This window comes from Fistularia commersonii, chromosome 19 (assembly GCF_037954325.1).
Source record: "Fistularia commersonii isolate RoL2024-O1a breed Wild chromosome 19, RoL_Fcom_v1.0, whole genome shotgun sequence".
Classification (NCBI taxonomy): domain Eukaryota; kingdom Metazoa; phylum Chordata; class Actinopteri; order Syngnathiformes; family Fistulariidae; genus Fistularia; species Fistularia commersonii.
In genome coordinates this window covers 10355580-10382834 of record NC_141302.1, presented here as the reverse complement: position 1 = coordinate 10382834, position 27255 = coordinate 10355580, and the positions used below count along the sequence as shown (strand labels likewise).

At 38.8% G+C, this 27255-nt stretch overlaps 1 protein-coding gene across 2 annotated transcripts in view; it reads right to left on the bottom strand.

Annotated features, from left to right (window-relative positions):
* pcxb (pyruvate carboxylase b) overlaps positions 1 to 27255 on the bottom strand; it is a 307943-nt gene that overhangs the window by 263239 nt on the left and 17449 nt on the right. For both annotated transcript variants that reach the window (XM_086165402.1, XM_086165403.1), the window contains 7 exons: positions 26725 to 26818; positions 26255 to 26345; positions 23757 to 23922; positions 23032 to 23177; positions 18238 to 18355; positions 16610 to 16677; positions 14447 to 14530 (listed from right to left, as the gene is read on the bottom strand). In XM_086165402.1, coding sequence (XP_086021528.1) covers positions 14447 to 14530; positions 16610 to 16677; positions 18238 to 18355; positions 23032 to 23177; positions 23757 to 23922; positions 26255 to 26345; positions 26725 to 26818 — 767 coding nt within the window. The remainder of the gene's footprint in view (positions 1 to 14446; positions 14531 to 16609; positions 16678 to 18237; positions 18356 to 23031; positions 23178 to 23756; positions 23923 to 26254; positions 26346 to 26724; positions 26819 to 27255) is intronic.

Here is a 27255-nt window from a genome sequence, read left to right as displayed (position 1 = left end):
AGTTAAGAGGGGCAGGGGAGCTGACCAAGCAAAAGATGCTCTTTTTCACACATTAACCCTGTGATCCCAGCCAATGTCTCAACAAAACAAGAGAAAACTTCTGTTCAGAGAATATGAGATTATGAAACATTCGTTTTTTGTTTTTTTTTGCACAATGCAACACAGTAACAAGGATAGAATAAAGACACATCAGATATTAAAAATTCAGCTTTGCTGTTTATTGGCAAGGAGTGTTCAGATTTGGAATTATGTATGGAATAACTTACAAAAACATCAAGTTAGTTACATTGATGTTCAAGATTAAAATGAATCACAAAGACTAGAGTGCTGGGTACTCTTTTATTATCATGACTAAAGAAAAATCTTAAAATTCCAACTCTTTTTTTTAATCCATTCTGTTATTTATATGTTGTTGGTTTGTTTTGATAGGTTTGTTTGTTTGTTTGTTTGTTTGGTTGGTTGGTTGGTTGTTTTGGGGGGGGCTTTTGGAAAGGGACTTCTAAATAAAATGGATAAAGCTTAGTCATAATTATCAACGCTCTCTATGGTACGTCATTCATTTACAGGTTGAAATACTTGTGACTAGACGAGAACCCCTTGTTTTGAAAAGCTACAAAATGTTCACTTGAAAGCAAAAGACAGAGCCTGTATGTTAGAGCAAACACTTAAACTCTTTTATCTGTTGTTTCTTCATACATAGTACAACAAATCTATCATTCCAGACAAACAGAACTATGGGATTTGGTAACTTCTGGCCATGCTTATGCATTTCAAGGGAGGTCCATGACTTTCAGTAGCAATGGAAAAAAAGAGACTTCGTTAAGTTGAAATTGTGGCAGGTACAAAAAGTCCAAAAACTGCTTTGGGTTCAAATGGTTCTTGTAGCATCATAATCAGAAGCATCATAATTTGCAGTCTTATTTGAGCCCCCCAAACTAGCCAGTTCTGACAGAATATTCTGTGAGATAAAGAAAAGACTGAGTATGTTTCGTGTACCGTTCTTTCACTCAAAAGAGTCCTGTCTCTCCCATTTAATTTCCCAAAAGGCAAATTCTCTTCTATTGGAGAGAAATCCCACTTTACAGCAACAAATTACACCTGCAATTCATCTGCCTGTGTAAGATTTGTTTGGAATGTATTTATTTCTCCTTTCAGCCCATAATGGTGAGCTGGCAGGAAGCAGGACACTGTTGCACTATGGTAAACACATTAAGATATAATGTATTTTACGTCATCAGGATTATATGATACTATATCCTCTGTCTTACCAGGTAATTCCCTTATTTTTACATCTACATCTTTTTTAAATCACAAGCTGCAGCATAATTGACAAGCTCCAAAAAAGAAATAAAAAAACAAACAATTTTTTTTTGATAGAGTATAATTATATTGAATATCAAAATTTTCCCTGATTGCACTTTTCGATTCAAACTTTAAACTACATGTGGAATCAAATAATTATTGATCATTTTAACCTTCACTATCCCTGCGGATACATTTAGAAAGACTCCATGCATGAAGGGGCAGCATGGTGGAACGGTGGTTAATGCTTCTGCCTCACAACGAAAGGTCCTCTGTGTAATATCGATTGGTGTCTTTCTCTATGGAGTTTGCATACTCTCCCAATGTCTGCATTGGTTACGTCACGGTTCCACCCACGACCCAAAATCATGTATTCGGTTAATTGAAGTCTCTAAAATGTCCAAGTATGTAAATAGAAGAGTTAATGGTTGTCTCTATATGTTGCTCTGTTATACAAGTTAAACCCTGCCTTCTGCACAATGACAGCAGGAATAGCTTCCAGTCTCACTATGACCTTGGGTGCAGTATAGGCAGTAAAGACAATGAATGAATAAACAGGCAAAAGAACAAACCACTGCCTTTGTTTCCAGCATTCATTAAAGACTAATGATCACTGCAGCATCCTTTGGGTAAGTGTTAATTTCCTATTGTGTCTATGTGTCTCGGTTCTCAGTCATCCAGGTTATGATGAATGCTTATCAAAATCTTAATCTTCAAGCCATAACACAATTGCCACCGTCAGCAATAACATCATTGTAATTTACAGCTGAAATCAGCCAACAAATGAACATTTTGTCCTTCAAACTGATGTGTAAGAATCAGACTAAAACTAGCAAGTGAAAAGATATGAATGATTTCAAAAAGCCAAAACAAAATGCCTGGATCAGACAATCTTCCCAACTGCAGTTCTTGTAGGGTATTCACTGACGCAGTCACGATCAGCCAAAATTTGACTCAGGAAGGAAAACCGACCTGGTCCAACAAAAGAGCTTTTGTAGCATAAACTGCTGAAAAACTTAAGGTTGGTTGTGACAGAAAGGTATCCAAGAACACAGTTGATCACATTTTGTCTGTTTGAACAGGCTTATATAGCTATGGAGAGGTCCAACATTATATGCGTCTACAATGGTCTGGTGAATATCAGAACTGGATCATGAACCAATTGGGAGGTATTTGCTGGGTCTGAAGAATCCTTTTTTTCCTTTACATCATGGGTATTACAAGGAGTATGGACATGTCTTTTCTGGGAAAGAGATGGTACAGGGATTTGAAATCTGAGCAGTGAGTCAGTGCAATGTTTAAAACAGGTTCTTCAGGGATATTCAAGGTCCCCAAATTCCTTTTGATGGTAATGTGACATGGAACTACACATTATTTTAGAAGTACACATAGTACACAAATTAATGGCAACCTTGTGGTATTCCTTGTGGCACAGGCTAATGCATGGTGCCTCACTCGTTCACACATAATGTCCAAAACAAAATAGTTCAATTTGTTGTAGTCTATATAATACCTAGAATACACTATATAATGCCATGGAACCTAATTGACTTGAAGGATCTGCTGCTAACATCTTTGTACCAGATACCAAGCCAAAAGTACTCAAGAGATCTGGAGGGGTCCATGCTTCGACAGCTCAGTTATCTTTGGGGGCCAAAGCGACAATGTTGTGAGTCGACTCACATAGGGTAATGGCTGCGCAGTGTATTTTAGTTGCACATGGTGGGTATTTCTACATGAATTTGCAGTTGCATAGCGACTTATTAAACACATTTACAAACAATGTTGGTGATACAAGATGTTTAGATAGATTCTTAGGTGTAAACAAAACAATCATGCTGTAACAATATCTCCTTCCATGTAATGTTCAGGATTTTTTTCCCACTGGTCTTTAGTGTTATAACACAAATTGTGCCAGAACTTCTTTCTCCTACCATCTACTCCTCTGTCTTATCCATTTTCTACTGCATCCCTCCATCCTTCCGCCTTTCCCTTGGCTGTAATTTCAGAGAGCAGTTGGCTTGAGTTTCTACCCAGCTGGCGGAAAGAATCAATACCTTTCTTCTTTTTTTCTTTCCCTCACTTTGTCTTGTCTCAGAGTTTGAATCCTCCTAGTGCTGCACCTCATCTCTGCAGTTTTTTTTCTCCTCTTTCAATTAACAGAAGATTTGCTGTCCTCATTTACCTTCCAAGAATCTCCCCTCATCTAACCGATTCCCCTTGCACTACACTTCACGTGTAGCCTTCATATCCATACTCAGCCCTTCTCTTCACATTCATTTTGTATTAGGCTGCAGATCCTCCCTTTTGAAGAATTATTGTCATAATTCTGAATCTGAAGCTGAATCAATGCACAATAGACTCATCTAAACCTACATATACACTATATCCCCTAATTCCAATAGAAATATTGTCATCCATTTTAGCATCACTCACATCTGGACTTGAATTTCAAAAGCCCCACAGGCACAAGGACACTGCAGACATGAGGACACAAGCTACAGATACTCAAAATAGCACCCATCCAGCCACAAGTAGCAATGTCACCCTGACATGTAAGACTCCTGCACTACTTTAAGCATTGTACATTGAACACACCACCATCTCCTTTTGCTTTGTGCAAACAATAGACTGCACCACATACATGGGAGAACAAAGAGCAAAGCCAGATGGAAGGGGGGAAATGAGAAGCAGAAATTGGAAGAAAGGGGAAGGTTAGAAGAAAAATAGAACAATAAGAGATAGAATGAAATCATTAGTTGCAGTTGTCTAACTGTTGACACAATTTTAAGGATGATAATGCTGCTTCTAAAATATTTGACTCATATGTACGTAATGACATAATAGAGAGCAACTAATGACCAAAGATGCCACCTTGCAGTACATCACTACATCCTATAAGGATTTCTTATAGATTTTTTCTTGGATTTTTACATCAGCAAACTGGTGGGAGTATATAAAATACAAAGCAAGTGTCATCCACCAGGGTTCTGTATGTATCCTATAAGATTGTGCAATTTAATGATACTGTATTTCAGTAATTTATTTCAATAATGTAACTAAATAACGACTCTGTGTATTTGATTTAAAAAGATTATGAGCTAATCTTGAGTTAATGCAGCCTCAGAGCACCACAGGCCAGTGTCTCCCTGAACCAGTCCCAAGCCTTGATAAATGCAGAGGGTTGCGTCAGAAAGGGCATATGGCGCAAAACGTTTGCCAAAATCAAACATGCAAATCAGACCTAAAAGTCTCATAACAGATCGGATAAGGCAGGAACATAGGATAACTTATAAGAGTGGAGGTAGGAGCATGCAGGTAGACTACATCTTGCATAGACGAGGTAACCTGAAAGAGATCAGTGACTGCAAAGTAGTTGTAGGTAAGAGTGTAGCCAGACAGGATAGGATGGTGGTTTATAGGATGTTGCTGGTAACATGGAAGATCAAGAGGACAAAGGCAGGGCAGAGAACAAAGTGGTGGAGGCTGAAAAGAGAGGAGTGTTGAATGGTTTTCAGGGAGGAGTTGAGAAAAGCTCTGGGTGGTCAAGGACGGCTTCCAGATAACTGGAAAACTACAGCCAATGTTATCAGGGAGACAGGAGAGTACTTGGTGTATCATCTGGAAGGAAAGTGAGTGGAACTGGTTCCAGGTGAGAGTAGAACTCCAACAGGGCTGCCCTTTGTCACAGATTCTGTTCATATGGACGGAATTTCTAAGTGCAGCCAGGGCATCGAGGAGATCTGATTTGCTGGCCAAAAGATCGAGTCCCTGCTTTCTGCAGATGATGTGGGTCTGTAGACTTCATTAGCCCATGATCTCCAGCTCTTACTGGAGTGGTTCGCAAGCCGAATGCAAAGCGGCCAGGATTAGAATCAGCGCCTCCAAACAGAGACCATGGTGCTCAACTCAAAACTCGAAATTCAATGGCCGACCAACATTCCTACCCTCACCTATGGTCATGAGCTGTGGGTAGTGACCAAAAGAACGAGATCATGGATGCAAGCGGACAAAATGTGTTTTCTCCACAGGGTGGCCAGACTCTCCCTTGGAGATAGGGTGAGAAGTTCGGCTCGGGTCGTTCAGCGTCGGGTCGTTGCTCCTCTACATAGAGAGGAGTCAGGTTAGGTAGCACATTAGGAAGCTTCCTGGACACCTCCCAGGGGTGGTATTCTGGGCATGTCCATCTGGGAGGAGGCAACAGGGAAGACGCAGGAGACGCTGGAAACACTATGTCTCTAGGCTGGCCTGGGAACGCCTTGGGATCTCACCAGAAGAGCTGGACCATGTGGCTGGGGAGAGAGAAGTCTGGGCCTCCCTGCCCCAGCTGCTGCCCCCCTGACCCAACTTCAGATAAGCAGCAGAAGATAGATGAATGGATGGATGGATGGATTGGCGGACAACAGACACCACAATGTCATTTTCAAGAGCATCAATTCCGTGCTTAGACCATTGATTACTGGCAATTAAACTGATCTGCTTTAATAGAGAAGCGGCAGATTATACCGCATAACTGGAGGTCATAGTTAAACAATGGGAGCGTTAATCCCATTGGATTATATGGAAGTCTTCTGATTATATGGAAGCCTTCTAAAAAGACAGCAAATACAAATCCTTGAGAATTAATCAAGAAAAAAATAGAAAACAAGAGGCAGGACATAAGTAACTTAGTGATTAGTGATGAGCTCATAGTGGGAAGAAATACACTGCGTTATTTTTGATCTTACAAAGTGCTGGTTCGCAATGGAATCTCAATATATAAAGCATTGGCGATATAGAAGTCAAAGCTTGGGCAATCCAGTGGAAATGCATTTGTTGTTTGTGGAGTAATAATAACGTTTATGTGCACTGACCACCTCGGGGATAAAAAAGTCACTTGCAATCTGTTTGCCTTCCATCTGAAAAGTATCTGAGTGTGTATCTCCTGAATCATCAGAGCAAAACCATGTCTCAACTCACTGGCTTCAAGGTGACTGACAGCAAATCTAATTCCATGTGTAACACCATTGGTGAGTTGATGGACATGTGTGTACAGATACTCAAGAGCTTACGAGATGGCATAATCTGAAGCCTGGAATACTGTCCAAATAGGTTACACACATTCAAAAGGTGCCTACATTCCATGAACACACACTCTTGTCTAATACTCAAATAAACCATTTTTATCAGAAAATGAAGGGTGAAATTGTCCTCAGTCCATCCACTCAACAACCGCCTTTGCATTTATTCTTTTAAAATCCCTTTCAAAAGTTCTTGTTTATGACAATATCTCACAACGCACAGAAAAGAATTACATATAGGGCAAAAAGAACTGCAATTACTTCACACAAGTACTTGAAGTATGGTAGTTTAAAATTATAGACGGCAGAAATATGAGGTGGACAGCAGACTGAAAACTCAGATCTTGAACTGGAGATTGATTCACTGAAAAAAAAACATAAAACAGCTCCAAAAGCAAATATGTTTTTTACCCTGGAAATGGGTTTTCATAATCTTCATGATCTATCATAATGATGAAATGAGAGCTTATGTAATTTTACAATGAGAATAATTTTGAATTATACTGTGTGCAGGAGAATGGCATTATCTTTGTGAAACAGTTCTAGGTAAGGGTAACCTATAATTACCAATGATTTATACATATAATTTAATGTCTAAACCACCTTTTCTGGGAAGACAATGGAGCCAATCCAAGCTGTCACTGTGTGAGTCAATCACAGGTCCAAATATAGAGATATCAAACCATTTTCTCTCTGATTTACAATTTAAGTCGAGTTTTAAACTTTGTGCATGCTTTTGGACTTTAGTGATAATGTAAACTACACACAGGAAGGGCCTAATCAGAATTAAACATGAAACTTTCTTAGCGTGAGGCAGGAGTGATGACCACACAGCAAAATAGTCAAGATATCAAATAAAAACAAAAAATCAAAAGAATAATAATCTGTGATGAATAAACACTGTGTTCCCACCTTGTATATTTCAAACAGTGGTGAAGAAAGTTCATGTGATTGCAGACTCAGGATTACTTGTCAAAAACCACCAACAACAAATGTATTGCAGTGCAGGTGATTTATTTTACCGGCTCTATTGTATTGGAATAAAAAAAGCTATTACAAACTAGTAAAAGCTGTAGTTTATTTTTCTTTTTCTGTCAAAGCCAAAACTGTTCAAACATTTATTAGACTACCCTAAAAGCAAATAAAGTAAAGCTGTTCAAATAAAGACACAAGATACAAATCTTAAAGAACTTTGTCACCCTGTCCCATTTTTAGTATTGAACACTTTTAGTTTGACAGCTTTTGGTCATACTTTTTCAACCTGTACTGATTCTTATAGTGGTTTATACTAGCTTATATGGAAAACCATGTACACTAATGTTTTGTTTAACTAGAACACGGGAATAATTTTCAGTTAAAAGGTACTACATTACAATACTGGTCTGTCGTGGTGAAGAGGGAGCTGAGCCAAACGGCAAAGCTCTCAATTTACCGGTTGATCTACATTCCCCCCCTCACCTATGTTCACGAGCTGTGGGTTGTGACCGAAAGAACAAGATTGTGGATACAAGCGGACAAGATGAGTTCCCTCCACAGGGTGGCTGGACTCTCCCTTGGAGATAGGGGTGAGAAGTTCGGTCAGATACCTCCTGAACGCCTCCCAGGGTAGGAATTCTGGGCATGTCCGTCTGGGAGGACGTGGAAGACTCAGGACACGCTAGAGAGACTATGTCTCGAGGCTGGCCAGGGAACACCTTAGGGTCCCCCAAGAGGAGCTGGACCATGTGGCGGGGAAGGGGGAGGTCTGGGCCTCACTGACCCCACGACTCAACTCCAGATAAGTGGGGGAAGATGGATTGATGGATGGAAGAATATCCGTGTTTCTTGTTTTGAAGCTGCAGAGGAGTTTAACATGCATTTATCAGGGGGCCCGCATACAAAACATTAAGCTCTAATAGAGCAAAGATGGTTTTACCATACTCTAGCTAGATAGATAATATCCATCTGTAGTCTGGACTGGAGTGGCAGTGTACTCAGGGAATAGAGGCTAAAATGAGCGGGTAAAAGAGCAAAGTGTGGAAGACAAACAAATGACTCCTCCCTGCTCTCAAATATACTCAACTGCAAATGAGGCTTCCCTTCAACATCATTTCATACTCCCATTTTATTCTGTCTCCCGCTCTCCTACATTCACATCACACTGAAAGCAGAGGAAAATGACAAAGCCCTGGCTCCTCCACCCACATCACTCAATATCACCTAAAACAGATGCACTGTTCGCTCAAGTTCATCCACATTTGAGATGGAATTGAGAGCAAGACATATATGTTTTATCCCTTAAGATAAAATATTAAAATTGATTGCAATTGAAAAATGGTCATTCATTATCTACATCATTCATCAGTAGTTGGGGTTCACCCTGGAACCGTTGCCAGTTGATGACAGGGTCACATAAGAGACAAACAACCACTCACTTTCTCATTCACATGGAATGTAGGGTTTCCAATCAACCTATTGCAAATTTCTGGAATGTGGGAGGAACTCAAGAGAATCCAGAAGAAACCCATGTAGTTACAGGGTGAAAATGCCTGAGTAAGGGGCCCTGTTTGGATTGAACAAAGGTCCTTCTTATCATGACGATAAAGTGCTGACCACTGCACTGCCCTGAAATATTGGCCGCTTATCCATGATAAGGTATGGAGAGAAGGTATGGAATACTTTGGTATTAAATTTGGAACAGAACAAATAGAAATTTGAAGAGAATAAGACAGCACAGATGATGTAAGATAAATGTACATCCCTGCTGCGGTGCAAGTATCAGTCAGACCTGCTGCACAGCAATACATATCTCACTGATGTTTTTTTAAAAAGGTTACTTTGTCATCTGTTGTACACAGATGAATATGCAAACTATGAGGCTCTTACTCAGGAGACTAATCATTGGGATTATAAATACCACGGTGTGATGTGTCATTCATGACATTAATCAGGGCTGTCTTAAGATGTTTTGTTATTTGGTGACCCTTATGGATGACATTTCAATTGACCATCAGTTGCAATATTTCCACCAAGGGAGAAAAAAAAGTTGACTCAAAAACACAAAAACGCTTCAAAGTAGACAAAATCGGCTGCAGGTAACGCTTGGCTGTAAAGCAGACTGTTTGACAAAATCTCTGATCTTCTTAGGAGATTTCACTTGATATCCACTCAGAACTCAAACTCTTTTAACTGAAGGCTAAAGTAACTTCCCACTTCGACAGTTGCCAGGCAACTTTGTTCCAGAGAACATGCTATCAGAAAATGCTGTGGCCTGCAGAGGGTTCAAAGACGGCACTGTTTGTTTGAAAGACTCTGATGGCGACTGCTGATAATGAAAGATGGGTGATGGGCACAGACGGTGGGATGAAGGGGTACAGGATGACGGAGCCACCATTAAGACCAGATAAAAGCTGAGAAATGGCAGTTGTGTGTGACAGAGCGGCGCGAGGGGGTGTAACAGACCAGTGAGTGACCATGTACCAGTGAGTGACCATGGAGTTTAATATAAAGCATGCAGTGCACCTTTGTCTACATACAGAGCAGGTTTCAGTGCAATTACTGTGCTTTTTGCAATATCGTTACATTTTGTGGAGTTCTCTGGTGCAAGAGTGTTGGGAAACCAAGGGGGTGTTCTGATAAATGTGCAATTACAGGTGTGCATGTGTGATACAATAGCAATAGGTGTGCATAACACACAGCCAATATCATCCAATCAGAAGTTGATTAAATTGAAAAGGCTCCAATTAAATTGGAGTCTGAAACAGACGCCTTAACATGCCTTATCCCACCCATCTATCATTAGCACAGAAGTGGAAACCTGCAATGTGGGGACTGATTGTGAAATTTAATCACAGCACATAGCGGACAAATGCACCAACAATAATATGTTAAGTTGATCTGAGCAGCAAAGAGAAGAGGAGAAAGGTACATAGAACTGGAGGGGAAAGGAAGATATGCTGAGAGAAAATGGAAACCCTGGTGATAATGTAAAGATCCTTAGGTTTTTATCCTTCTGCTTTGCATGTTCATACATACAGATACTACTTATTTGGGTCTAGAACTAATCCAGGACGGACTGCTGTTACTGCAGCTGTCATGGGCACCCATGTCAGCTAGTTTGGAGATAGGCTATGTGAGATTGCCATCCAAGGTCAATGAGTTTGAAAAAACACATTTTAGGTGACCTGGTGGCTCACCCGTACAATATACTGTGTATCATCTCAGCTTTTTTGCAGCATTAGACTCTTGATTAAAAAGTGAAAACATTCTCATAAACAATTACCTTGTTTATATTTGCCATGCAGTATGCACTATATCATACTGTAAAATACCTTTGAAATGTAATTAAAAACAATGAAAGATGCCAGTTAAATATGTTCAATTTGAAATACCAGGTATTGTTAACAGTGTTGAATTTTGTATTATGATGAAAATGAAAAGCTATTGTTGTATTGGTCAAAATAATAACAGCTCATCTCTCTTGCTAAAATTTCAGTCTCCTCATACCTATTGCCAGTCATATGCGATAGGGAAATAAGTATTATTATCATTGAGGTCCCAAGCCCAGATAATAAACAAAGGGACTAGGAAGACCCTTTGACATAAAACCTATGCAAAACTTAACAATGGGAATGACACCTGTGACTTTCTAGATCTAGAAAAAGTATCAAACACTGTTCCAAGAGAAGACTGTGGTATTATATGTGTCAGAGAAGTATGTTAGACTGGTGCAGGACATATACGAGAACTTTGAGACAGTGGTGAGGTATGCTGTAGGGATGTGGGACCACATCATGAATCAGCTTTGAGCCCTTTCTTGATCACTATGGTGATGGACAAACAGACAGGTGAGGTCAAGCAGGAAACTCCATGAACCCTGATGTTTGCAGAAGACGTTGTGATCTGTAGTGACAACAGGGAACAGGCGGATGGGAAGCTAGAAGTTGAGATATGACCTTGAATTGGAGGATTGAAAGTGAGCCGCATAAGACAGAATCTGTGTGAAAATGACGGGGACCCAAATAGAATGGTTAGGGTTCAGAGGGTCAAATAAAAAGAATGGAGGATTTTAGGTACTTAGGTTGAAGAGACCAGAGCAACGGATAGTGTAGAAAAGAGGTGAAGAAACACATTCAAGCAGGTTAGAACTGGTGGAAAAAAAGGGTAAGGGTTAATGTGTGATAAAAGAGTATCAGGCAAAATGGACAGAAAGGTGTAGACCAGCAGCGCTGTATGGTTTAGAGTCAGTGGCACTGAAGAAGATAGGAAGCAGAGTTGGAGGTAACAGAGATGAAGATGTTGTGGTTCTTTTTGCGAGTGATTAGGATGGATAAGATGAAGGGACATCATGTGTTACATGTTTAAGAGATAAAGTCAGAGTGACCAGATAGAGAGGATTTGGACATGTACAGAGGAGGGATATTGAGTATATCGGTGGAAAGATGCTGAGACTGGAACTGCCAGGCAGGAGGCCTAAAAGGAAGACCGAGGGGGACATGAAGACAATATTCGTTTGTTGTCATTGCACATTCCTGTGCAGCGAAAATGTGTTTGATCACAAACCTTTTTCCCAGCAGCATAAGTATGTTATGAAGAACAAAGTATAAGTAGTAATGGATAAAATATAAGTATTGAACAAGATAGCGCTGAAGATAGTAGGTGTGAGAGAAGAGGGTGCAGAGCAGAGGGTTAGATTGAGGCAGGTGATTCGCTGTAGCAACCCCCTAAGGGAACAGCCAAAAGGAAAAGAAAGGGAAATAATCGTTTGTGTAAGGATTTTACAGAGACCCTGCAATGGCCTAAGGTGCAAATCAGGGTGCATTCTTCTTCACTTTAACAGTTGTATTTGAGAATTTCAATTTTTTCTGAGAAAAAGAAAATCATATGAACCTTGATGAAAAGATCTCAGCTATTAAAGGCAGGAAATGGATAATGGGAAGGATTTTTTTATACAAATTTTGTAACATTAGCTTATTATCTCACAACTGCCTGTCCAAGTCTTTTCAGCAAAAGAGCACAGAATCAACTCAAGCTACACATGTTGGCAGAGTATTTTCCCATTTTCTGATCAAAGAATTTATTTTTGTGAAAGCATGACCTTTAATTGATATAATTCTGCAAAAAAAAGACACCATTTCTGTAAGAAATGGTTACTGATATACCAAATTATGTCTCATTTGTTCATATGACAACCAGTATAACCACATTTTCAAGGAATTAAAATCTTAATTTAAAGGACTGGAAAACGGATGATAAATCATTCGCACTCCACAGACAGTGATTTGCAGCACTTTCACTATAAGAGGAAGAACATTTCCTTTGAACAAGAAAGTGTTTGTGAACGTGCAATGCACTCGTTTGTACCTACCCGCCATACATGGAAAGCTCTCATATCAAATGGCAATTTAGCGAAGAACTGACGGACATGAGTGGTTCCTAAATACAACTGGATAACAACAGAAAAAAAAAAACTACAAAGAGTAGGTCACGTTATGCATCTTGCCATTTCCGTCTAGCTCTGAACGTCACTCTAACACGATAATGTCTCTGTCAATATTATCAAGGTTATTTCTGGAGAGCATTACCATCATCTGTTTTAACTTCTCTTTCTCCTTTTCTATCAACTAATGTCCATTACTCAACTGGTCTATTACCACAAGAGTGCAATGAAAAAAAAATCTCCTCTGTGAGGTGAAGCTTGACTTTTAAGCAAAGCCATAACATTGCATCAAAAACAGTCCGACAGCTTCCCAGAATAACTTAAAAATCACAGCTACGGTAAGTACATGAGGACCCTTCACCTTGAGGGAAACTGTGCAATGATTATCAAAATGCTTTCCAGAAATAACATAAGAAGGTTCACATTTTCACAATGGTATTTACAGCCCGCAGTGTTGACAAAATGTTTCCAACAAGATTCTACAGCTTGGCAAAGCATAAGTGACCCCCTCATTTGAATAACTAACAGATAGAGCATTAAAATTCCTGGGAAGGGCCCAGTTATTTTGCAAACAAGTTACGGACAGAAAAACAAATCACACTGGGAATTTGCCCAGAAGACCTAACTGGTGCCCCTCGCCAGAAAAGCTTTTCCTTTTTCAGGGAGCCATTTCCCGACAAGTCTGCCAAGTTTATTTGAACAAACCCCTCTAAAATACTTCTCTCAGAGGAAATAAGTACAATTTTAATGAATTAAATCTATGTCTTAATTCAGCCTGGAGACAGGATGCAGAGTGGCTGCTTTCTTTACATCACAATAGCTATACAAAACACATCTATAACAAATGCTCATTAAAAGATTTTTCCGGCAACTGGGATATTTATTTTGATATGCCAACTTTTAAGGGAAAATCATGTTATTGCCTTGGTTCCTTTAGTAGAAGATGATAATAGCACTTCTCTTGTCTGTGCCCACACTGCAGTGCATGAGTCTCAACTCCTGCTGGTGAGCATAGATAAATGTAGAATATCGTATTTGGTATCATGTAGGATACTCCATGGTATAAATAACCATACTTAATCCCTTGTCGAAAGACAACAACTCCACATTCCAAGACTATAAAACATTAATATGTACAAGCTGTTTCTTATGTACACTTAAAAATTATAAAATAAATTCAAATTACAAGACATTGTAATTTTGAAAACAAACACAAAAGGCAGAATGGCATTCCTGACAAGGTAAAAGATTACACCAGCAATAATGTCACGTCATAAAAAACTTGCAATCAAATTATAAATTATAATCACAATCACTTAGTGGTTGGCAAAATTTTCTGACTGTACAGGCCCAATATCAACACTGAGTCCTTCCAGGTGGGGGACACTTCCTGAATGATAGCTTACCATCAAGACTTAATGACACAGGGGAGATCAGCCAGAAGTGGAAAAAATTGGATTTGCCTGATTTACATTTTAGTCATTGCTATTCTTTTTATTTTTAAGTTGTGCACTCAATGACAGAAATGATCACATACAATCTAGCTTATTCTATTCAACCCTGTCCTTTGGAAAATGACTGCAGTCAAATAAAGTTGCAAAAATTGATAAACTTTTGAAGGAGATTTGGAGATATGTTGCCCTCTGCAATGAAAATATAATCATACCTGTTTGGCAAGGTTGACGGCATCAGAATGAAGTCTGTCTCTCAAGTGAGGGTCCAGTTGGAAAGCTGGTGCAATCTCCACAACCTTCAAAACAACAAAATTTTATTGGTATAGTAACTATTAATGCAAAACTAGGAATAGAGCATTGAGTATGTCTAGATAACGATGAACAGAACAACTAGCCAGTACAGAAATGTGTTTGGGTCTTTTTTTTGCAGCCCACCCCCAAAGACAGAGCAGAGAAGAACAACATGCATGTATATGTCAACATAACCCTTGGCACCTTTTTTGTCTAAAAGCAGAAGTTTTGTGCTTATTTGGATGTCTTTTGAATGTACTAAATATCCAAGGAACTAAAAACACTGGTAAAGAAACTGATTCTGAAATACATCAAATTTTTTACATAAGGATAGAGTGAACACTGACGTCTTACCAGCTTATAATGTTGTAACTGAAGGAACAACAACGGCTTATTTCCAGCAAAATACTGTCAAGTATTACAATGCTTCAGTTCAATTACAAAATCAAGTCAGTAGCCAAACTTTGATTACTAAAAGTGAAGGGGAAAAAAACCTGTCAACAATTGGAGTTACATTTTACTGGCTGTGTGGAATGAAGCCAATATGAGTCAAAGAATGTGTTTTCAAAACAATTTCAAGTGAGAAACTAAGTGTTTAGCTGCGGAATCTGTAGTTTACTGACAGGTTTGTCAATAAGTCATACAAATACAAGTGGTTTCAAATGATGAGACAGATGAAACTGCAAATGGAGTCAAGTTTATCCTGAATAACTTTATACAAATTTACAACCTGAGAGCGTGAGCCACAATTTAGCAAGCACTGGCTCTCCCTACAGTTCAAATAACAGCAAAGTGTGATCCTAAAAGCCGATATACATCAACCTGGCTTTGAAAAAACATTTACATACAGTCTGGGTTAATTTGCAACTATTAATTGGCCACAACTATCGTTTTCCTCTTTATCCAAGTCCTCCAATTTGTTGTGATTTGTGTCATTTCAGCTTTGTAAAAACAGATGGGCAAAATCGTTTGCAGCCACCATCAGCCTTTTGCTCCGCCTGGCTTCAGCTGCTGGGTGGGCCAGGACTTGGAAGCTGATTTGTTTTGCTCTGCTATGTCAGAGAAATTAATTCATCCAAGAAAAATTACTGAAACAAGCTCCATTCAATGTGACCTGTGTCTGACTAAGGCAATAACTGAATAAAATAGACAAAGGAACGCTATTGAAATAATTTTATCTAATAACTGCTCCGCCTGAAAAAAAATGCTTTCCAAGTATAAATAGCACTTCTAAGACAGAAAAAATAAGCCATCAGTGCTCTGCCATCCCAAATCTATATAAAAAATTCTTGCTTGAGATTCAAAAGATCCAAGATTAGGGGCAAAGGCAGATTAGGCATCAAAAATCAAAGAGCATCAGTGCTTGCATGAACAGACATACTAATGTGATTATCTTCTATACCGGTAATTTGATTAAGGAAGTGGGAAAGAAAGTCATGAATACATGATTCAAACTTCTTTGAAATTTTGCACATGTTAAATCAGCTTCCTCCTATGAAAACATTGTTATGCTGACTGAGAATTAGATGGCATTTTCTATTTGTCCCGTGAGGTGATATGCAGTGCTTTCATTAATCTAATAATCGAGTGAAGCAGTAATGTATTTAAAGGGCTATTACAGGCATCTGGCAGACAGTAACTGTAACAAACAGTTATCCATTCTAAGTTATAAACTTTTGAATGAGAGGAATATTGAGCAAAGTTGATTTGGTGAAGAATTATGTAATTGCTGTGTTGTTGCGCAGTCCCATTCAAGCAGCATTAGCAGAAGCTAATGTATATTTGTGTATAATCCTCTTACCCATCTCCTTGGTACATCTACAATACTCAGACCCATCAAAGCTCAGATCATTATTATATCGAGTCATATTCAATTCTATAATTGGCCTGTCAACAAAAACCGTAAGATAAATCCAAAGGCCACTGGAGGAGTGATTCCTGCTTATCACCCCTCCTTCATCACTGCTACCAACACTACCCAGTTCATGCAAATCTACATAATGTACCAGAAATATACTTAAGTTCATTTCACAATGACCACACCATTAAGTTTTGTTAGTGTTATTTAAAAATGAAGACTCCACCTTTTGGTGTCTCCGCTGAATGGAGCAGTCTCTCTCATAGAGGTGGATGACATTACCATATTTATCACCTGGGAAAAGAGAGATAAACCCAAAACCCAAAACCCATTATGTAAAGAAATTGAGGGATATACATACAGGATAAAAAGTATACATACAGTCAAAAACCTTATTGAATAAGATTTTTGTGTATCTTCTTTTCCTTGTAAGTGCCAAACTTGGATATTGACACACACACACACACACACACACACACACACACACACACACACACACACACACACACACACACACACACACACACACACACACACACACACACACACACACACACACACACAAACATATATACTGTATAATATAAAGGGAACACTTGAACAACACAATGTAACTCCAAGTCAATCACATTTCTGTGAAATCAAACTGTCCACTTGGGAGAGAATGCTGATTCATTTTGACTTGTTTTAAGGACGTTACATCAGAGCTGGATCAGCCTGTAGGGTGTTTTTCCACTTTAACTTTGAGTGTGACTCCAAATCCAAACCTCCATGGGTTAATAAATTTGATTTCCATTGATAGTTTTTGTGTTAATTTGTTGTTAGCACATTCAACTATGGAAAGAACAAAATATTTAATAAGAATAATTCATTCATTAGGATCTAGGATGTGTTATCTTAGCGTTCCCTTTGACATACGAAAATGGAAACTTGGGAAGAAAAAGATGTGTTTCAAAAAAGGAACAAAAATACACAGAAAAGTATCAGTATGCTTGGGGAAGAAGCAGCTAGATTATACACAAAAATGAAAAGAAATAGAAACGTCAGAAAACTGAAGGCCAGCAAAGTCATGGCTTTTCGCAGGTAATTGAAAATCCCTCACTTGCCCTTGGGATGGTGATTAATAGTAGTGACCACACACACACACAAAAGCGCATATAGAGAAATCCTGAATAAAAAAAAAAACACAAAACTGCAAAATCACGAACTGGTAAAGTGAAAATGTAATCACACATGTTCTTGTCAGTTTGCATTTGCCTGCCTGTCCAACTTGAAAGTTATGCCACTGTCCACAGCTAGCAGTCACATTTGTAATAAATTCAAAAGATACAAAAAGTGCAATGTACACTTAAAAAATATATTCAGAGGCATATATCAAAACAGTTCCTTCCCACTATTTTGGGATGATAGTTCATGTTCAGCTCAGAAAGAAAAGAGCACCCAAAGGTAGATGTATCTCTTTCTTTAACCTTATTCTCTTTTCTTTACTGTGACTTTAATAAATCTTGGTGCTTTTGATTAAATGTTGTGGCCATAAGGATTGTTTATTCAAACTGCTTGTATATGTATCCCATTCACTGGCTTGCTCTGGTAGGCAAACACAGAGCTTGCCGTCAGTGCAATTTTCATTAGTCACACATACAATCATCTATCATCCTTCAACTACATAGGTTGTAGAACAACAATCATAAAATAAATTAAACACTGAGGCATGAGGTTTAGTGTTCATCTGTTTCTATTCTGTATCAATACAAAGTTCAAAGACTTACACACTGAGTCATCGTAATGAACCTTCCTCAATTTACATAAACAAAACTGAACACTACTGAAGACAGAGTCACAGATTGCACTTACCGAGGATTTGCACTTCAATGTGTCTTGGTTTTTCAATAAACTTTTCAACAAACAAAGCCCCGTTCCCAAAAGCTGTCAGAGCTTCTGAGTAGGCCCGTTGATAATTTTCCTCAAGTTCCTGCAGAAACAGAAGGAAATATTCCAAAATATCAGACTTTCAGCAATATTTCAAGAGGGATGTTAAAGTTTTTCTACCCCCATGAAGAGATTTGTTGCTTCCAAATGCATATTTGTTTCAGGTCTAATATTTCACAACCAAGATTTTCACGAGAAATCATAAATGTCTGTTTGTCACGTGATCTGCTACACTTTTAGCCATACTTCTTTTCTTTTGTGATTTTGTGTAGCATCTTACTCCCCAAGGGTGTGTAAACATAGGCTGATCTGTGAGGAGGACACAGCAAAGCATGTCAAGGTCATGACTCAATCTGTATCAGTCAGCCTGTGACATCCTGCAAACCCATCCAATCTCTCCCGTTGGCAAAGGACTGAGTCACCACTACGTGCACCCTGCCCTGTGCCTCAAGAGCAGGATATTTGAGCCTATCCTCAGCTGTCAACTCGAGGATGACACTGGGAAACAAAAGACCACAAGCTGAAATAATTCGCATCTGTCAACACTATTGCTGCAAGCTACCCCATGATTTCTGCTAAAAGGCATCTCAAACAATACGGTGGTTGATGAAAATAAATTAGAGATTTAATTCACTTTGACCTTAAAAAAAAAAAAAAGACAGAAAATCATTTACAAAATGCTTGCACCTGTCAAAACACTGACACCAGTGACCCTGCTGACAGTAATTTTTTGTTCTTAAGATGCCTCCTAATAAAGTGTGGATATTAAACCGTTCTTTCAAAGGCAGCATAAATTTGCTTGAAGACAAACTCAACCTATGACCTAATGAGTGTCTGCTGTTACAAATAAGTCATGGTTAGGTGATCCTAAGGTTTCAGAACTCAATTTAAAGTAAGATTTTAGCTCATTATGCTCCTCTGCATCATCACTGTTTTTGCAGCAGCAGATCATAGGTGTGCATGGAATAATTATCTTATATCTATACTTGAGGAGGTAGTTGAATATAAATTGGTTGGAGATCACCCCTCTTCCCTACACAGAGCTCAAAATGGTTTCAAAGGAGCTTCTAAATAAGAAGGAACCTTGAAAATGCTCAGTTTATGGTTAGGCTTCAATGTAATTCATGATAGCTAAAAAGACACACGAGAACCCTTCAAGTAAGATTGACTATACACTGTACAACATGTGCTGGGGGAAAAAAAACCTTTTAAATAGTTTATGCTCCTTTGTTTTTACAAATGCTGGATGATGAAAGACACTTTGGAAAGCCCAACTTCCATTATTTTGTGGCAGCTAAATCCATTGGTCAACCTTCTCAACAAGAGATTTGATAGATCCTGCTCTGCTTCCCACCCACTCTTAAGGAAATCTGCACACATCAAAATGAGCACAATTCTGGCAATTTAATGCAACCTTGCACATACAGTGGGGAGAACAAGTATTTGATACACTGCTGATTTTTCAGTTTTTCCTACTTGCAAAGCATGGAGAGGTCTGTAACTTTTATCATAGGTATTCTTCAACTGTGAGTGATGGAATCTAAAACAAAAATCCAGAAAAACACATTGTGTCATTTTTAAGTAATTAATTTTTCATTTTATTGCATGACATAAATATTTGATCACCTACCAACCAGTAAGAATTGCGTCTCTCACTAACCTATTAGTTCTTCTTCAGAGGCCCTCCTGTTCTCCACACATTACCTGTATTAACTGCACTAGTTTGAACTCCTCACCTGAATAAAAGACACCTGTACCCACACTCAATCAAACTCCAACCTCTCCACAATGGCCGAGACCAGAGAGCTATGTAAGGACATCAGGGATAAACTTGTAGACCTACACAAGGCTGGGATGGGCTACAGGACAATAGGCAAGCAGCTTGGTGAAAGGCAACAACTGCTGGCACAATTATTAGAAAATGGAAAGAGTTCAAGATGACGGTCAATCTCCCTTGGTCTCGGGCTCCATACAAGATCTAGATGGGGTATCAATGATCATGAGGAGGGTGAGGGATCAGCCCAAAACTACATGGATGGACCTGGTCAATGACCTGAAGAGAGCTGGGACCATACTCTCAAAGAAAACCATTAGTAACACACTACACCGTCATGAATTAGAATCCTGCTGCGCATGCAAAGTCCCCCTGCTCAAGCCAACACATGTCCAAGCCCGTCTGAAGTTTGCCAAAGACCATCTAGATAATCCAGAGGAGGAATGGACGAAGGTCAAGTGGTCTGATTGAGGGGAGGATGGATGGGGCCATGTATCGCAAGATCTTGGCCAACAACCTCCTTCCCTTTGTAAGAGCCTTGAAGATGGGTTGTGGCTTTCAACATGAAATGACCCAAGATACACAGCCAGGGCAACTCAGGAGTCGCTCCATAAGAAGCATCTCAAGGTCCTGGAGTGGCCTTGCCAGTCTCCAGACCTGAAACCAATTGAAAATCTTTTAAGGGAGCTGAAAGATCATATTGCCCTCGGACTGCCCCAAAACCTGAAGGTTCTGGGGAAGATCTGTATGGAGGAGTGGGCCAAAATCCCTGCTGATATGTGTGCAAACCTGGTAAGAACTACAAGAAACATCTGATCTCTGTAATTGCCAACAAATGTTTCTATACCAAATATTAAGTTCTGTTTTTCTGAATACTTATTGCATGCCATGAAATGCAAATTAATTACTTTAAAATAATACGATGTGTTTTTCTGCATTTTTATTTTAGATTCCATCACCCACAATTGAAGAGTACCTATGATAAAAATACAGACCTTTACATGCTTTGCAAGTGGGAAAAAAAATCTGAAAGCTGAAAAATCAGCAGTGTATCAAATACCAGTACTTGTTCTCCCCACTGTACAAGGGGGTCCAACAATTTGTTGTGAATCATTAAGCTCAATCTGTAAGGTCTGCATACAAATGACTCTCAAGTTGGTCAAAATGAAATCTAGATATTCATGACTTCTATTTTAAAGGTACGAAGCGATATGTTCAAAATTACTTCACATCTTGAGACATAAGCTACAAAAGTCTTTGTGAAAACTGAATAATGAGAAATGTCAAAAACTAATGAGACTAATGAGACTTTGAATATAATTCAGTAGAGCTCATACTTCCACAGGGATTGTAACCTTATTTGGCAACACTGCCATATCTACTGTAATTCAAATATTAAATGCAAGAAACACCATAGCTAGAACAAATAAAAAAGCGTAAATGTCCTGAATTTAGGTATTAATGAATGCAACTAGCTAATGGCTATTGATCCAGTTGTCAAGCCTATTCATCCATCTGCTATTGAGAACCATTTCAAATAAATGCAGCAATTGATTAGAACTTATAAATGCCAGTGGTGTTTTGCATGACCTCATTTACATACTTGAGTTTTAGAAAGCTTCTGCATTTCTGATTCACAACTGAGTAGTAAAGGCGAGTACTTTGCTTGACAAAATGTGAGCACAAGAGACAATACTTTAAAATGTTGCAGAGCATTGCTGACTTAAGCAATGCATTCCGTGCGGCTTTTAAATCGCTGAAAATAATCATTATACAGCTACATAGCAAGGTAAGGTTAAGCATGTACTTTTAAAAGTCACTTGGTAAGTCACTTTGGTTTGATAAAGTCAAACATTTCAAAAAGTTTAAAATAATTCTTTAGCTCTCTGATTTTTTTTCCAGAGAAAAGCACAACAATGAACTCTCTGTTTGAAGATTTTATCAAATTGAAAGTATCTCCTTGTCTGCACGTAAAAAACAATAACTTGAATAGACTGAACCAATGGAAAAAAAAGAGGTAATTTTACCCTGAGGATACTTGTAAAGTGTAATATTAACATTATCTACAGCAAGTGTCCAATGCTGCCCCCAGGGGCCACAAGCCAGTGTTCTGCTTAAGCAAGTCCCAAGCAAATTATCTGAATTGTCTAATAGCTGTATATTTAAATTTACACATGCCACAGATTTTAAGATTATTTTGCAATCAGATTTTTTGATGCTACGTTATTAACAAAAGGCTAAAAACTCTAATGCAGAGGCACTTATGCAATAATTCTTAGATACAGACAGCCACTTAAAAGCAACGATAACGATGATGTTGCGATAAAGAATGAAAAACGTTATTTGTATCCAGGCCTTACAATGAAGGTGAGCTTGTTAGAGACAGACTGACATTGTCAAGGTGCAACTTCCCTCATGCTTATTTTGTGTAAATGCATTGTGCTCTAGACAGGCTATTTTCTTATTTCAATTGCATGTATATTGCTTATTTTTGTAACATATGCATGCACCAAACACAAAGTGATTGTTCTGATAAGCTTAATACAATGATACATTCTGGGGATTGCATTCTTGGCAGTGACCACATTCATGAACATTTTCTTAATGTCCTGGGCTGATGCAGAGGCGTGAGCTTCCTGAAATTTCTAAGAGGCTGGATAAAGTGATAGAGACCATTTCAGAGTACCGGTGCACATACAAAAAAAAGGAAAAACCCTGGGCAATTGACAGCCACAGTTTTAATTACCAGGTTGTAATATCAGGGCAATTAAACTTTGATTCAACACAAACAGAAATTTAAGTATATGAAAACAAAAATTTGTAATTGGGCCAGGAGACCATGAAGTTGGGTTTGTTCCCTCTTATCTGGACAAGCTTTGGACATGTTACATTCGGCAGTTGAATTCTATCAAAACCAGAGGAGATCACAATGGCAATCAGCTCACCTCGTACTCTCTGACAACTCTCATTCCCCGCCCCCCGCCCCCATATGCTGCTTTGAAGATGATGGGGAAGCCATAAGTTTGGGCGAATGCCTGTGCCTCTTGCAGGCTTGAAATAGGGGCATCTGTTCCTGGGACAACAGGCACACCTGGAAACATGCGGATAAATGAATAATTAAGTGACGAAAGAGGCAAGGGGACCCTAAGTGCGGGATAAGCGTACAAGAAAATTAATGGTTATTTCATGTCCAGACCTATAAAACATTATAGTCATGGTACAAGGAGACCATGAGGTTGATTATACGAACATACACCAAGTGGAAAGCATAACTTGAGCATTCCCTTTTTGCTTTGGCAAATTACACTAACATTCAGAAATTTCTGTTCTTAAAATCCTTAACTTAACTATAAACTAGATTTATGTTTTGATGATAGAAGCCAACACGCATGCTAGGTAATGGCAGGGTGCAGGCTAGTGGGTTTATGGGGGGATTGAGTAACAATCACAAATGTCAGCACTGTCATTTAGAACATCTGATTCAGTTTGAAACAGCATCGATGTATTTGTCATCATTGGTCTGCTTTGCTTAGAGCCATTTAAGTAAATACATGGTGTGTTAGTGCTACTATCCCTTTAGGTTGAAAAAAATAACCACACTATAGTGTGTAGAGATTTATGAGTCTGCTGTTCAACACAACAAACACCAGCCAGTCACTCAGATTCATACCTGCTTTGATAGCGATAGAGCGAGCCTCCACTTTGTCTCCCATCTTGCGCACGGTTTCAGGTGTCGGCCCGACGAACATCACCCCAGCATCCATGCAGGCCTGTGCAAAGTCTGACCGCTCAGACAGGAAGCCGTAGCCTGGATGAATGGCATCCACATTGTTGTCCTAAGAAGCAAGAATGCAACAAAAAAGGTTTGCATACATGCTTTAAATAACAGGACATAATTCTTGGTCATAAACTAAGATTAGCCTTTTCAGATACAAGTTGTCAGATGAAGAGTTATCATAGAATGATAATTTCAATACTTTCACCCAATATTTTGCTCTTCTCGCTATCAATTAAAATAAAATTAGCTAACAAGCTTGCCAGGGTTTTCATGATTTTGACTGCATGTGGAACTCATGAACAGGCCTGGTGCTTGCAGGAATGGGCTAAAATTGAAATTTAAAAGACAATAAATCAGAATAAATGACAAAAAGAGGATTATTATGCCCCCTTCTACCGAACAATAAAGACTCAAATGATTGAAAAGTGTGAAAATAAAGCAGTAATTTTGATTTGTGAAGGCTGAAAATCTGGACATAACAGTTGATGTTTGATTTTCTTGTTATTTGTCAATCCTCTATCTTAGCTAAATGAGCCCAGAGAAAGAAAATATAGTTTGTCTTCATAACAGGCCTGTTAAACAGGCTTAGTTAACACTTGGCTGACTATTAGAGAGCATTCACAAACCCTAATCTACATGCTTTGGCACTCACTCTCAGCTAGTCACTAAAAGGATTTCACTCAAAGGATTTTGCAGAAGGGCTTTGCTGGTGACACATTTTATTCTCCTTCTATCATAGCAATTGCAATCACCCTTATCATCCAGTCCATGGACACAAGTAGCAGACTGAGTGAGTGGACAGACGCATAATCTGACGGACAGGGAGATGGTTCGGAGAGGAGCAGACAGACAAACACAGCAGTAGCAGAAAATTACAGTAGCTCATGAGCTTGAGACACAGTCATCTCCGGATCAGTCAGTGCCATCTGCTCTTGTAGCCGGACCAAAATTATGGACTGTCCCGTTATTACAGGAGGCAATCCAAGCAAGTTATGGAGATGCAAGACACATGCACAAATCAAGAGAGACCACAAAACAAGAGAGAAGTGGACAGAGCGCACAATACAATACATTCACAGTAAGGCACTCCCAGACAACCTGAAGAAATGTAGGCTAAATGATTCATTTGTGCAGCTTCATAGTTGCAACACACACACTCAAATACAGTGTAGCTATTAAGACAAACACAGAGGGTATTGGGACAAAGACAAATGGTACGTTAGGAAATTAACTAAGCAGTATTTGGTGATAGAAATGTGAAAACAAACCAAATGAACAACCCACAGAGGGGCTGAGTAGAGACCATGCATGCACAAGTACAGTTTGGGGGGGGTGATCTCTATGATATGTGAACTTGGATGGCAAACACTTTCCAACCTTGCTGTATGACCTCAGAAAATTCTAAACAGGAAGACACTGAAATGGAAAAATGAAAAGAGCAACTGGTTGCATATCCTGGAGCTGTGAGGGAGGGTTGGAGAGGGTAGTTAGAAGGGCAAGATCTCATCATAGACTGTGATAAATGAACACAAATAGAAGAAGGGGGCGTAATGCAGCCTTCAAAGCAAAAAGCATGAAAAGATATACAGCAGAAAAATGACAGACAAGTAGGAAGAAAGGAACAATGGAGGAAAGAAATGGGGAAAGTAGCGACAAACAACTGTACAGGATACAGCTGCTGGGATGGAAGGAAACCGAAAAAGCACAAGTGGATCATTTAAGAGTGGAAAAAAAGAACAGATGGAAAATGGCTCTTTTTTGGCATGTATTCACAAATGATATGTCGCTTAGGAGCACTCCTACTACTTTCGAGGACAATTTTATTGACAATTCAAACTCTATAGTTGAAAAGAATATGTTCTCTCCTCAATTCCAAAATGTTTTAATTTTCAGTTTGTTGTAATTTCACTTTCCCAGGCAATTCCTTTCAAATATTTTACTTTTTAGCTAATTTCTTGTTAATTTTCAATGTTGTACTCAGTTGCGAGTACTGTGGGGTGATTTTGTAACTATTTTAACTCCCAAAAGGTTGTGTAATCCAATACTCTGTAGGATTTTATGCATTATAGTTATATACAGAATTACACATTCTTGTATGATACTACAATAATGTCCTAGAAGCCCCTAAGAGATCCATCCTGTTGGTTTCTCATATTTGCTGAAAAACATTTTCACTTCTAAATCTATCACCTAGGATGACACAAGGACTTTAACTTTCAATTGGACTACACAGCATCTTATAATATGAAACTCAAATGCAACAAAGTCTCAATCACTTTAAAATGCATGAAAGGTTTGCGCATTTTTACTTTAATTCTGCAATTTCTTGAAATCTAACACTGCTCAAAATAGAGATTTGTTTGCAACCTTTTGTGGGGAACTCTCTTTACCTTGGCTACTTTGATGATGTCAGGAATGTCCAGGTAAGCAGCAACAGGTGGCAGACCTTTCCCAATGAGGTAAGCCTCATCTGCCTTCTGCCTGTGAAGAGAATGAATCAGAAAAAACAGTATAAGAGAGCCATTTGATATTACCACGCTATGCCAGTGTTCATTAAATCAGACCTAAATGTTATAAATACGAAGACATTAAAAAGTAAGAGTGAATCGCCTCAATGTTTGTTTTGTCAATATGTTAAACCTTGTGTCCCCATTTAATATGAACAGCTAAATAGATACCTAGTCCAAAGCACTGGAGGAGAAAAATGCTTCCTTTAATTGCTGTTCCCTCTAAACAACTGCTAGCATGGTCGATACCCAGCGGTGTCAGCTGAGCAGTTCCCTAAAACATTTGCCTGTTAGGCTTCGTTTGCTTAAACCACAGCTGACCTATTGTGCTCTGATGTAGCAGAGATTAATACCTGTGCATCTGTCCAGTGTCCTGTTCTGAGTAGACTGCCACAGTCCGAATCCCCAGCTCAGTGCATGCTCTGAACACACGGATAGCAATCTCACCTGGGAAAAAAATATAAAAAAAGCAGAGTGTTTGAACCTATTTTTAACCTTTATTTTATCATCAGCCAAAAATTGTAGGACTTTTATTTTCTTCCCACGCATTATCGTAAACTTACGTGTATGTTGTGGGAGGCTTCATTTCTTTCAGTTTAAGTCATATCATTTTCAAAGGCATACAAAATGAATGATAAGATAAATATCCTGTAGCAGGCACTCTTTTACAGCTAATGTTGCTACCGAGATAATAAAACAAACATAGTATTTTTTATGCCACACGAGATGTGAATGCAAGACATTTTCATCAGCTTTACTCCACATTGGGCAAAAAACATCAACAGCCACTGCAACAAGCCTGCAGTTTGTGTGAAATGTAAAATCTGAGCTTTAGAAAAGAAAACCACTGCCTGGCTTTTATCTTGCTGTCACAAGAGCCAAAT